Genomic DNA, 14,294 nt, shown 5'->3' with positions numbered 1-14,294 from the left:
CTCTAGAATCAGGAATGACTCATGCAGGACAGTAACAGGTATTTAAGCATGATGGACTTTCCTGTTGATATCCAGAAGTTACGAATAGATCAATCAAACTACAGCCAAGAGGCGGGATAGGTAATATGGTCACTGAGCATTTTAAGGAGTAGATATCAACAAGAGAAATTGTTTAGGATGGTTTAAGGATATATGGTAATAGCATTAAGATATAATGATGAGTCATAAGATGGAATTAAGCAAAGCACAATTTAGCCTGAATATCAGGTAACATTTCCAAGCAGTGAAATCTAGCTGATTATTCCAGTAAGCCAACAGAAGTAGTGGGACCCCTTCACTCGAGACATTCAAACTAGACTGAGCATGGGAGAGAACTATCCTGCACTGGCCTCGGTGACCAGATGTTTGATGTTGCATGTAGCAACACCAAGCAGATCTTTTCCACTGGAAAGCGGGGATCTATTTCTGCAGCCAATCGTTCCTTGGCTTTCTCCCTTAGGACCAAAAATCAAGAGAAACTCTCTTTCACTTACCATTGTGGAATGCCAATTCTCAGACTGTTCTTTCAAATTGCAAAGAGTCTAGGGCTAGATTTTCAGCAGGACTCAGCAGCTTCCATTGAGAAGAATAGGGAAGTCCATCCCCTTTCACCAAGAACAATGGAAGCTACTGTTTGAGGAGCCTTTTGGAAAATCCAGCCACCCTTTCATGTAGGTGCTTAATGCGTGCTGGGCTCTTACCTGGCTGCCTAGCTCTGACAGCTTTTGGTGATGCATTTGCCAGGTAATTTAATTCGTTCTGATTTCTCCAAAGCCCAGTGCAGCAGTGTGCCTTTCAGCTACAGCAAAGTACGTACGGAGCAAGGAATATTTTTCACTACAGCTCTGTAGTGAACCTGTGCATATGCACCATGTGGCAGTATTCTTGATTAGTACCAGAGTGACAAAGAGACCAAAACACACTGCGTGTCGGGCTTAACTTAAAACGAACAGCAACCTAGAAGTCTCTATTGCCTTCTACACAACATTCTCTTTACGCTTCCTAACCACTTCCCCGACTTGATTAGCGGCGAAGATCTAAGAACATGGAAAAACAATTGTTAACACCTACTGGACAAGCTGTTGCTGGTGAAAGAAAGAATTCTGTCACTGGGCTGAGATCCTCTTGGCTTTTCTTATCACCATTTATCTCACTGGTTCCATCTTTATCCTCTGGTTTAATAATGTAAAGCTGTTGGGACGAATCTTTGTCTGCTGCACCATTGTGTGTTATGATTGGCTGAGACAACAACTGGATTCCCGTAACATGTGAAGGAGGATCTGGTATCTTGCTGGCCTTAGCTAGATCTTCCGCATGGATGGACTGTGGGTTATCGGTGTCAGGAAGCGGTGCAGAACAAAGAGTGCTCTCCGCTGTTACGTTTAAATGCAGGTGAGAGGCTCTGGAGACTGCAGGAGGAAGTGCGGGCTGCAATGGGGCAGGTGCCAATAGATTAGGACGGAGCGGTTCTTCGGTAGGTTCAGAGACTTGCTGTGCTTGTCTGAATTCAGACAATACCCTTAAAACAAAGTTTAGGCAAATAAAAAATAAGTGAATAGACAGAACAAAGTCTGCTACAAGACATCATTGGTTCCCAGAGGTCATGTGATTATAAAAATAAGTCCCCTGAGGGTTTCAGCCCCTGAAGTACTGTAAGCCTGAAATGACCTCTCCCATGCCATTTGTCTAGGTTCTAATAAATCCACTATACTTGTTTCATAGATTCTAAGGCCAGAAGGGACCATCGTGATCATCTACTTGGATCTCCTGCTCAGCACAGGCCCCAGGACTTCCCTTACCTTCTGTTTGAACTAGAGCATGTATTTTAGAAAAGCAACCAATCCGGATTTAAAAGTTGCTAGTGATGGATGACCAGAGCTCCTGGAAGGCTGAAGCAGAGCTACTAAATCACAAAGCTGGGGACAGATATCAGCTACCAGACCACTGGGGTGGATGAAGTGGTGGAGCCAGGACATCAAATCTTCAAGCTGTCCATCCTCCACGACCTCAGAAACCTGGAGTCCCAAGCAGCAGCAGAAATGCTGCCATTGCACCAATCAAACTACGTTTCCCCCTAACATTACTTGACTTTCCTCTTTAGAAGGCTCTGTGCAACCCAACGGTGACACATCCCAGCATCTTGGCTGTCTACGTGTGCCAATTACGATAAACTGCTTGTGTATTAGCCCTGCACGTACATGTTAGAATTTACTGGAGATGAGGCATGATGTACCGCTTCTGTGTCAAGCTTGAGGACTGGAAAAAGGGGTTTTCTGTACAATCACGTAATGGCCGCTCCAAGTCAAAGTGAGAGAGCTCCTCATTCACTCACGGGCATCACCACATTTATAAGAAAAATAAATGCTCAGGTAAAAATAATCTGCTTTCTAGAACACAGTGTTCAAAGCCAGCCCAGCTAAAGAGCTGGGGTGCTTCCTTTGAACTATTCATATCCTGAATATACTTGGGAGTTTGTGTTTAAGCCACCCCGAGTCATGCTATTTATTGTAGGTCCCCCAGAAGAGAGCTTTGCACATGTATTAGGATTACATACTGCAATTTTGCATGACTACTTTGCTCATTAAACATGTGCCTAGCTATGGTTTGTGTGTCAAATTTCCAACAAAAGTAAGTATTCATAGCTGTAATAAGCAATTAGCAGCAGCACTCTGGTCAGTCAAGAGACTGTTTCATGCTCCTTTGTTCTCAATTTTGATCTCAATATAACCTCAAACCAAATATCTTTCCATCATTAACCTAATCAAATCAAAATGGGTTCTCATAATCTCAAGAAATGAAAAGTTTTTTTGGAATCTAAAATTGGGTGATGTTCAATGTTGTTAATGAGGGCGATACATGAGGCAGAATCGAATCAAACTATGGTCTGCTGTAGTTATGCTGGCTTTCTAGGGCTGATAGCAGTTAAAGGTTGCCTTTCCTCAGTAATCTAAACATAGCTGACAAGACAATAGCCACAGCGTGACTTTTCTGACCACAGCCCCATTTTAAAACCAAACTCAACAAGAGTGTGTTTGCCAAGACAAAAAACAACATCCCAAAGCTTAGACTGCTTAGTTCTAGGTGAGAATGCCCTTTAAATTTTTTATGGTGATAGTGAAAACATTTGCGATCCAACTGTTTCTTATTTTGTCTCTGTCCTGACATGCAAGGGTTTCTACATAGCTAAATCAAAAGAAGGATTCAAACAAACAAACTGTTTACAGGCTGCAAACACTGCAGCTCCTCCACGTTATTGGAGAAATCAGAAATATGTTTTCCTCATAAAGCGTCAAAATAGCTGCATGAACATTTGGGAGATGTTACATCTCTGGACTCCTACTGGAGGAGACAAGGGTACCAGCCAGGAGTCAATCACCCAGCAGGAGTGTTCTGAAAGACAGTTAACTAGACCTCATGCCTAACCAGGCTGGCCTACATCCTCAAAAGTATTTAGGCAACTATCTTCCATAGATTTCAGTTGATATGGGCTGCAGTCACTTTACTTGGCAGGAAGACTCCAGCCAAGCCTTGTAACCATGCTTTCCTTTTGCCTTTCCACAACCCATGAGGGAAAAGATGGTTTGGGGAGAGGCATGTGAAAGGGAGAATGATAGGTTTTCTGCTTTTGAGAGAGAGGATGAAATGCAGGGGTAAAGAGGAGGGTTAAGAAACCCTTAGCAAAGAGCATTCTCAGATACTTACTCTTGCAGAGATCTGTCTAAATCCTCTGTGTTTGCTGTCCCTAAATCAGAGTCACACGACAGGGGTTCCTCACACCTATCAGGACTTCTAGTGCAGCTGGCCTGCAGGAGGCCATCAGAGCCAAGGCTGGAGGACAGCTGGGATGAACCCATAGTGTTAAGGCTTAGCGTGGAGCACATACGTTTACTTTTGTCCTCATTTTTGCTGAGGGCCAATGTGCTGGGTTGAACTTCAATATCATCAGATCCCGAAGAACGTGAGACCAAACCCAGGGACTCCTTTCTCTGGGATTCAGAACTGGAGGATGTTAGATGCTCCAGAAGCTCCGAAACAGGACAAAGACCAGACAGGGACAAGGGAGTTACAGTCCATTCATTTAAAACTGCTGATTTATAGGACAATTCGAAGGTCAGGGAAGTTAACCCCTGCAAGAAGCTAAGCAGAAATTCACATTCCTCTGCATCCAGAAGCAGGGCTGATGTCTGATAATACTCAGGCAGCCTGGACTTCTCTTGAAGCAGTAACTTCAAATAACACTCCATGAGGCCATCGTTCAAGGCAAGCCTTAACCAGGCACGGCAGCGCCCCACGTCCGTGCTGATAAAACTTAACTGTTCCAGCTCTAAAATGATGTTTCTAGGGGGGGAAAGAACAAAACATGTTAACAACTGCACTGTGAGAGCAGTTGGGGGGGCAGGGTGGGGCAGATGCATTTCCCAAAGCACAGAGGGTCAGGAGATGCAGCACAGCAGGGAGGAGGGAGGCAGCCCCAGGATGGGGCAGAAGCTGAGATAGGCATGCACGGAAGAGAACCTTAACTCTTGCATTTCCCAGTATTCCGTCATTTGACCTGCACAGTGAGACATCGCATTCCTAGCCATTGACTGCATCTCATGTCTCTTTCTAAAATGATAAAAAATAGGGCTTGTTGGAAGTTTTCAGTCAAAACTGTTTTTCTACGGAAAACAGGGGCTGCAATGATTTCTGGTTTTGCACAAAAAGCATCTGTTTTCTGTGGGAAAAACTGATTTGCATCAAAAGCCCAAACTCTTGAAAACCAAAATATTTTGATTTGGAAATGCTGTCACAGTACCTCTATGGCAGTGGTTCTCAACCAGGGGTCCGGGTAGGGCCGCCATCAGGATTTATGGGGCCCTATGCAGTATTATTAAACTGGTGCCCCCATGCCTGATGGCAGCCCGGGTTCGCATGTGTATTTTAGAAAAAGGTGGTCTTTTGAAGGATTTATTTAAAAAACTATATGTCTGAAAATCCAAGCATTTAAGGCTAAAGTTGAATACTCAGACTGTGCATCGAGAAATCTGTGCAAGGATTTTTTAGAGATGTGATTTTATAATCTTCAGCAACACATTAATGACATATTTTTAAAGCAAATTTTAAACTAAGGTCCTGTAGACTAACATGTTCTGAGTAAATATTACAGTATTTCACAACTGTTTTTGTTAGGAAATTCAGAAACTGCAGTACTTGTGGCACCTTAGAGACTAACCAATTTATTTGAGCATGAGCTTTCATGAGCTACAGCTCACTTCATCGGATGCATACCGTAGAAACTGCAGCAGACTTTATATACACACAGAGAATATGAAACAATACCTCCTCCCACCCCACTGTCCTGCTGGTAATAGCTTATCTAAAGTGATCATCAAGTTGGGCCATTTCCAGCACAAATCCGGGGTTTTCTCACCCTCCGCCCCCCCACACAAATTCACTCTCCTGCTGGTGATAGCCCATCCGGAGAAAACTCTGAAACTTTAGATAAGCTATTACCAGCAGGACAGTGGGGTGGGAGGAGGTATTGTTTCATATTCTCTGTGTGTATATAAAGTCTGCTGCAGTTTCCACGGTATGCATCCGATGAAGTGAGCTGTAGCTCATGAAAGCTTATGCTCAAATAAATTGGTTAGTCTCTAAGGTGCCACAAGTACTCCTTTTCTTTTTGCGAATACAGACTAACAGGGCTGTTACTCTGAAACCTGTCAGAAACATCAGTATATACCTGGGGGTTGGCAAATGCCAGTTAAATGGCTTCATTACCACTTGAATGGCTCTTTAACAGTTTCAGTGTTATGCTAATCGGTCTGGCAAGCTTGAAGGCTTTTTCACTTTTAAGTACTAGATCCCCTCCTGCCGAAGATTCACCAGGCTGCAGAACAGGGATAGGAAGAGGCGGACGGGTGGACACTAAGACCCAGGGGTGCCCCAAATTTTCGGCTGCCCTATGCAGCCGCATATGCTGCATATGCCTAAGGACGGCCCTGGATACAGGGCCCCCTGGGGGGCTGCGAGCAGATTTCAGGGGGTCCGCCAAGCACAGCTGGCATTAGACTCCTTACGGCCCAGGCAGATAGCCAAAATCCTGCTGCGCAGGACTGCAGCCCGGGGCCCCAAGTCCTACCACCCGGGGTTGAAGACAAAGCCTGATCAACTTAGCTTCGAGGGGGCCCCTAACGTGTGGGGTCCCGGGCAATTGCCATCCTTGCTACCCCCTAACACCAGCCTGGCTTTTATATGCAGAAAAACAGCTGTTGTGGGATAGCTGGGCCGTGGAGTTTTTATAGCGGGTTGGGGGGGGAGGAGGGAGAGCCCTCATAAAGAAAAAGATTGAGAACCCCTGCTCTATGGGATGGGTTCCCTGGCTGGACTACATCTCCCATAAGGCACTGCCACTCCTCTGCAAGAATGGGGGAGGAGCTCCCATCCTTGCTGCTCTTTTGTCTGGAGAGCATTTTCTGTTGTCCCGACTGGATATTCACAATGGCAGCAGGCAAACTTAATTCTCTGACAGGAATTAAAAAGTAAAATTTGCAGAATACTGTGAAATGCAGCAAAGCTTGCTGAGATACAAAACTAGCTGGCTCCACGACTGGTTCTTTTCCAAAGGTGAAGGCATTTCTCGGACTAGGTACAAGGAGGGAAGTGGTGTTTCAGTGACAAGCTCCTTCATGCACATTGTTCCAGCAGCAGCTCCTATGCATGCCCAGCACCTTCTCTGGGCAGGGAAAGATACAGGGAAGCTGCAAAGTGGCAGAGCTGCTTTCCTCCCCTCACTGGTTAATCAAAACCAACAGATTTCAGATATGTCCCCCCAGAATCTAACGTTGACACTAGTCCTTGGTCCCAGCTCTCATTTCAGTTGGTGACACTGAAGCCATATTAAAAGTCATGGCAAAAGAGTTTGGGTCTTTTTGTTCATTTTTAAAAACAAAGGCAGAAATGCTCAAAGGCATAAAAATGTCTCCCAGAGTGTGTGAAAAGTGGATGTCTTTGACTCTTTCATAACTCACAAACAGCTAAGGGAATCTGGATGAAACCTTCCAAAAACATACGCTTTTGGGCTAAGACACAGTATTGAAAGATTCTGTCCAGAAGGTAAATGTTTCAGAAAAACTCATTAGCATACGAAAATAGCAAATAAGAACAGCTAGCTCTTATCTAGTGCTTTTCATCAGGAGATCTCAAAGCACTTATGGAGGAAAAATCAGTACCATTATACCCATTTTACAGATGGGAAAACTGAGGCACAGAAAGGGGGATGCGCCCTGACCAAGGTTACCAAGCAGGGAATGGAATCCAGGCCTCCTGAGTCCCTTCCCAGGCCACAACAATTTTACAACCTTAACTACAGGGTTCACTACATTGCAATAAACTCCCTAGAAATACAGTGGCCAACTTTCTCAGTAGACTGTCTTATATGCTTCCCACATGTGCTCGGAAACTGCAAGTAGCACACCCTGGCGCTTTCCCTATTTAGCGGTGCTTCTTGAATAGAGCAACAGAGGACAGTGAATCCTCATTTGGGTGCAATTTGAGATACTGATTTTGATCTATAAAGTCCCAGTAAACATGCTGGCTTCTAGTTATCTGCTGGCCCATCTACTCTACGACAACAATGGGGTCAAGGAGCCTGCTTACCATAGGATGTCCCTTGACCTGGTTACAACACAGTTCCAACTTGCAGTACTGTAGATGAAACCTTAACCAGGGCTAGCCTGAGGAAAAATGCCGCCCTAGGCGAACTTGTATCTCGGTGCCCGGCCCACGTGGGTGTGGTGCCCCCCCATTGCTCCTGGCCTCTGCACCTCCCTCCTGTGCCCATGTGGGGAAACTGACCTGGACGCACAGAGCAGCTGGCATTGCTGCTCACTCCCCACCCCCAAACGCTGCTCCTCCCTACCCCCTAAGGGGCTGTGAGGGGGGGGAGCAAGAAGTGGTGTCAGGGGTCACTGCATCCAGGTCACTGGCAGAGGAACTTGGTCGGGGGGTGGCGGCGACCTCCTGCCAAGCGCTCCGTGCATCCAGGTCACTTTCCCCACCTGGACTACGTAAGGGGAGGACAGGAGAGCAGAGCCCAGCTGGGGAAAGTGACCTGGATGCACGGAGCGCTTGGCAGGAGGTCGCCGCCACCCCCCGACCAAGTTCCTCTGCCAGTAGGAAGCAGGGAGAGATCTGGACCACCCCCTCTTCCCCCACGCAGTGCTCCCCTGCCAGCCAGGAGCAGTTTCTGACTCTCCACTAGCAGCATGCTCCTCTGTGCTGACTTGGGCTCAGATTTCAGGGCTATTAAATTAGAGTGCAGATGTTTGGGCTCAGGCTGGAGCCAGGACTTTGAGACCCCACGTGGGTGAGTTTCTCAGAGCCAGGGCTCCTGCCCGAATGTCCACACTGCAATTTTTAGCTCTGCAGCCCGAGTCAACTGACCTGGGCTTTGAGTCTTACGTTTTTTTATCGCAGTGTAGAGGTACCCTTAGGGACCACTTGCTTCCCTATGACCCATCCCAACAACTGGGATGCGCTAAGTGATTAAGATCTGTGAGCTGAGGAAAGGGTATGGTCACAAGGGGTCCCTTTACTCTGGCATTTGCTTCCCTCATTGGTCCCACACAGCCCAAATCTGCTGATCTTCCAGACCCCTTCCATGGTCTGTGTTCCCTCAAGCTCCTGGCAGAAGGGGCGAAGTATTCTGAGAGAAGGTGGGATGAGGAGGAGTTAGTTCTTCTGAGTTGGCCATGTTTCTATTGACTGCTCCATGAACTGTGTGGCTTTTAACCTATGTAAATGTACCAAGGAATGCAACAGGCTGTAAGTGACTGTAAGATGGAAGCTCCTCACCTGTGCGTGATGGTTTTCAGCAAGCCCCAGAAGACAGGCTGGGGAAGAGGTGCACGGCCACATGGTTTTTTCACTTTTCCTCCAGCGTCTGTTTTTATGTACTTCGCCTTCAGTCCATGCACAAACACAGCCTCTAGTGCACAGCACAGGGCATTAGCATCGTCAGTGTCACTGGTTACAACGGCATCAGAGGTCACATACTGTTTCTGCAGTCCCTTGATGGAACTCACCAACTGCTTCTTGATCAACTAAAGGACAAAGCATGCGGATTTGTGTTATAAGAACAGCTCACTTTGAAAAGGATCCAACTAAATCATCCCAGCCAGGGCTTTGTCAAGCCGGGCCTTAAAAACCTCTAAGGAAGGAGATTCCACCACCTCCCTAGATAACCCATTCCAGTGCTTCACCACCCTCCTAGTGAAATAGTGTTTCCTAATATCCAACCTAAACCTCCCCCACTGCAACTTGAGACCATTACTCCTTGTCCTGTCCTCTTCTACCACTGAGAACAGCCAAGCTCCATCCTGTTTGGAACCCCCCTTCAGGTAGCTGAAGGCTGCTGTCAAATCCCCCCTCACTCTTCTCTTCTGCAGACTAAATAAGCCCAGTTCCCTCAGCCTCGCCTCATAAGTCATGTGCCCCAGCCCCCTAATCATTTTTGTCACCCTCCGCTGGTCTCTTTCCAATTTGTCCACATCCTTCCTTTCTGTAGTGGGGGGCCCAAAACTGGAACAATACTCCAGATCCACCATGGCCTCTGCCATAAACATACAGCTAAGGGTAGCATAAAATCCCTCCTTTACCTGTAAAGAGTTAAGAAGCTCAGATAACCTGGGGGCACTTGACCAAAAGGACCAATAAGGGGAGAAGATACTTTCAAATATGTGGGGGGAAGGGTTTTGCTTTGGCTCTTTGTGTGTGTTCTCTCAGGAGACAAAGAGAGAGACCAAGCAAGTAATCTAGCTCCTACTGAATGATACATCTAAATTTACAGAAATAGTAAGTAATAGCAAGGAAATGCGTTAGAGTATCTTTTGTTTTAGCTTATGAGTTTTCCCTGTGATAAAAGGGAGGTTTATCCCTGTTTTTTGTAACTTTAAAGTTTTGCCTAGAGGGGAATCCTCTGTGTTTTGAATCTGATTACCCTGTAAAGTTACCTTCCATCCTGATTTTACAGAGGTGCTTCTTTTATTTTGTTTTTATAATAAAACTCTGTTGTTAAGAACCTGATTGGCTTTTAGGGTCCTAAAAAAACCAGGGGTCTGGTTTGCGCTCACCTTGTTTACCTATCTGGTTGGTAGATTATTCTCAAGTCTCCCCAGGAAAGGGGGTGAAGGGCTTGGGGGGATATTTTAGGGAAACAGGAACTCCAAGTGGTCCTTCTCCTGAAACTTTGTCTAACTCACTTGGTGGTGACAGCAGTACCCATCCAAGGACAAGGAAGGATTTGTGCCTCGGGGAAGATTTTAACATAAGCTGGTAAAAATAAGCTTAGGGGGTCTTTCATGCGGGTCCCTACATCTGTACCCTAGAGTTCAGAGTGGGAACCCTTGACAGCCTCATCAGTGCCAAATAGAGGGGAATAATTATTTCCCTCGATCTGCTGGCAATGCTCCTACTAATGCAGCCCAATATGCCGTTAGCCTTCTTGGCAACAAGGACACACTGTTGACTCATATCCAGCTTCTCATCCACTGTAATCCCCAGGTCCTTTTCTGCAGAACTGCTGCCTAGCCGCTCGGTCCCCAGCCTGTAGCGGTGCATGGGATTCTTTTGTCCTAAGTGCAGGACTCTGCACTTGTCCTTGTTGAACCTCATCAGATTTCTTTTGGCCCAATTCTCCAATTTGTCTAGGTCCCTCTGTCCATGATTACAGACAGATTTCAGACCAAATTTCAGGTGGAAGGTTTATTTTAGGAAAATACATGGGGTTCAAATAAGGCTTAAAATGGCTCCAACTGTTTAGAGCGGGCTGCCCGAGATTTGGTGATAGTTGGGAGAAGCAGTTCCTAATTTTCTTTATTTGTTCATCTGGTTTGTGGTGTTTTGCTCCTCAAGGTCTTTAGCCAGGATCTTCAGCAGTGATTAGTGATTCGGGTGCCTGATTTCTAAAAAGGGCAGAATATCCAGCCTCTGCAAATCTGACCCCTTCCTGGGGTCTCAAGTAGTGCACCTGAAAATTGAGGCATCCTAAAATCACTAGTCATTTTTGAAAGTCTTGACCTTAGTCTTTATGTTCGGGTGAATTATTTTTCCAAGACTTCCACAGCCCATTTTACTCCACTTACAGGGCCAAGATCCCAGATGTATTTATTTGGCGGTCAAAGTTTACTACAAGAATTCAGCCTAGCTAAAGACAGCGTTTCCTGAGGCATTTAGTGTGGGGTGATTTGGGGGACAATGGCCAGGCAGGTGGGGAGCTGAGACCTCTGCTTATTGTACTTGCTTCTTGTACTGTTACCTTGTCCAACCTCTTGCCCCACATGCCCCTCCCCGCATTTGCCTATCTCATCCTTCTGTCACATCTTGTAAGTACCTATCTCGTGAGCTCTTTGGGGTATGGACTGTCATTTCACTGCCTGCACAACCCCCAGAACAAGGAACCCTAGTCCTTGATTGGCACCTTGGGCGTTACTGTCATAAAATAATACATATTTTATACACACATTCTATATGTCTAATTCTGTTCTAGGACTAAATTAAGCACAAAACTGTAATCCTTAAGTTTGTAGCTAATTTACTGAAATGTTCTTTCTAAATATGTACAGATTCCAAAAGGTTGTGTAAAGAAAAATACACCAGCTACTAACATTTCTGTAATAAAGTTCCTTGGGACCAATCTTAATACTTTACATCACATCTTCTCCGCACTGTATAGAGCCTTTCAATCTGAGAGCCTGACTACATTAGAGCTTTTGGTTGTGATACAGCTCAAGTTAACCAATTGCCAATTCACTGGTGTTAACTGACATCCTTGGGCATGCTAGTTTAGATGCTCCATGACACAAATCTCTGTCATTGGGAACAATGTTTGTACACTGCTGAGAGGCTAGACTAGGGCAGCTATACATAGCAATGCCAGGATCCCCTCCTAGTGGAAACCGTTCATATCAGCAAAAAAAAAAAAACAACAAACCAAAAATGTCGCTGGTACAGTTTATACTGATTTGCTGAGCAACATAAGCTTTTTGTCTGTGTCTAGAGCAGGGCTTTTACCTGTACTGAAACGTCATTAAAAAAAAGACTCTCACCGCTAATCTGCATTGTTGTACTGGCAAAAGTTTCTAGCGTGGAGCTGGCCTAGCACTTACAGCCGTGTTACTAATCTCCAGTTACCTGTCAGTCAGTCAACGTGAGTTACATCATAATCAAAAACTCTCATCAGACGGGCCCTGAGAGAATCAGCTGGACTCACTCACCTGTATAACTACCTTGGGGTCAGGTCCATTTTCAGTTGTGTGACTGGAATGCATTTCAACTCCTGCTGCCACCTAACTCTGATCACATGACACCTGTAGGAAGACAAAGGGGGAAGATTTTAACTTATAAGTGAACACGCTGCTATGCAACACGGATTCAGCAGGATGTGCAGATCACATTCATAGTCTGTTTGAAAGTCTTCACAGCCAGATCACTGCTCCCAATCAGGTCAGGAATGACCTTGACATTGTCAGATTTACCAAATGCGCTCTGCACGCATTCACGCAATTTCAAACAGAATTCGGAACATGCTGACTGATGAGAGTCCCTATACTCTCCCCTGGGACGATGTAAATATTCCCCATGCACTTACCACCCAGGCACAAACCTGCAGTAGTAGATGGGCTGACGGTCGGGCTCAGGTTCTATCAGAACAGGGAAGCAGGCTGTAGAGCTAAGGACCTGCCATGTCTCAAAGGGGCAAATCTAGGAATTTACTTTACAGTCTCCTGCTCCTTTGTGTTCTTTTCTTGTAGTGCCTTGCACAACGAGAGCCACAGCCATGGACAAGGACTCTAGGCATTACCGCAACACAAATCATTAATAGCAATGTTAATAAAAGAGCCCCAACTAGTCTATTCTGCTCTGAGGGTGCAGGCAGAAGGAAGTAGGAGAAGTTTTATATTCTGTGTAAAAGGAGCCCCAAGTACAGAAAGATACCCTCAGGGAGGCATAGACTTCTGCTTTGAGATCATCGGCCCTGATGGACCCAAAGCCTGAACACACACTTGAATCCTGGTAAAAGCAGCTCCAGGGAAAAGGCGGCTCTCCAAGAGCATGGAGTAGTCTGGGTTCACATCGAAGAACACTTCACACCCAGGTCTGCTACTGAAATTTCAACTTGCTGCACCTGAGTGCCATGCAAACCAGGAGACTGGCGGCTCAACTTGTTGCAGAGTGCACAGGGCCTCGGGTATACACAGCAGCAAACACAAGCAATAGCTGGTGATCCTGCCAACATATAAAGATGACAATCTCAGCCACTGCGGAGGTGAGGACTTGGCAGTGCCAACGTGTAAGCACCCCTGTCCCCCTGCGGATGTACTCGCTTGTGCAGCCCACGCTGAAGACCACTGCCTCATTTCTACTTTCAGTGATCTGACGAGGTTACAGCTAGCGTGCGTCTGTCTATACACGCTGCAAATCACACTGCAGCCGCAGTGTAGATGGGTACGCTTTGAGTGAAACTGACCAAAGTTCAAACAGAGAGTACGCACACATGCACCAGGACAACCTGCCACTACGGAGGCAGCCACTTCAGTTTGGATCTGCACAAGCCAACAGAAAACTCTGCACCAGGAAACTCTAGCCTGATTCCCAGCTGGTCAGAACTTCAGAAAAGAAAACTCGTGGTCTCCACTGAAGCCTTGTCACAAGGTTTCTTAAACTCTTTGCACTGCAATAAAAAATGCTGAGTGTGGTGACCACAAGTGGTGCTTTAACCTCTGCCCCATACGGTTAATTTGTTGGTTATTTCTGACCTGTGAGGAGAAGCACATGGAGACAAAGCCTAGAGGACAGTAACAATAGCAGAGGCCTGGAGATACCGGTCACTGTTATAGACACTGCGCTAGAGAAGATTCAATCAGGGTCTGAGCCCCGCAGTGCTAGGCCCTGCTCACTGACACTTTCCCTGTCCCAACATGTGAACATGCCACTGGGCCACCAGCTGCACAACGGTCTCCCCCCTTGCAGGGACTAATGCCACCAGCCACAAATTCAAAGTGAGAGAGGTGATGTAACCCTACCTTACAATCGTCAACCCCAAAATCCAGTGTATGGCCACTATGTGAGTGCAGACTGGAGGCAATCTGGAGTAATCCTAGGCTTTCATGGCACCCATAAACTCCTGGGTTAACCCAGAAGACCTATATCAACTGCATGGACCTTGAAGTCACCCATTACAATAAGCCTGGGCTATTTCCACACAAGCCAGATGG

The 14,294-nt window shown here is 46.1% G+C and overlaps 1 protein-coding gene across 7 annotated transcripts in view; it reads right to left on the bottom strand.

The window, feature by feature from the left end:
- PLEKHM1 (pleckstrin homology and RUN domain containing M1) overlaps positions 1-14,294 on the bottom strand; it is a 52,126-nt gene that overhangs the window by 19,619 nt on the left and 18,213 nt on the right. For 6 of the 7 annotated variants that reach the window (XM_075123620.1, XM_048830466.2, XM_075123622.1 and 3 more), the window contains 4 exons: positions 12,294-12,386; positions 8,875-9,122; positions 3,742-4,377; positions 1,111-1,558 (listed from right to left, as the gene is read on the bottom strand). In XM_075123620.1, the coding sequence (XP_074979721.1) occupies positions 1,111-1,558; positions 3,742-4,377; positions 8,875-9,122; positions 12,294-12,347 (1,386 nt within the window). In that variant the 5' untranslated portion in view covers positions 12,348-12,386. The remainder of the gene's footprint in view (positions 1-1,110; positions 1,559-3,741; positions 4,378-8,874; positions 9,123-12,293; positions 12,387-14,294) is intronic. The other variant, XM_075123624.1, reaches the window with a different exon arrangement.

This window comes from Caretta caretta, chromosome 27 (genome assembly GCF_965140235.1).
Source record: "Caretta caretta isolate rCarCar2 chromosome 27, rCarCar1.hap1, whole genome shotgun sequence".
Taxonomy (NCBI): domain Eukaryota; kingdom Metazoa; phylum Chordata; order Testudines; family Cheloniidae; genus Caretta; species Caretta caretta.
This window is presented reverse-complemented; position numbering and strand designations above follow the sequence as displayed.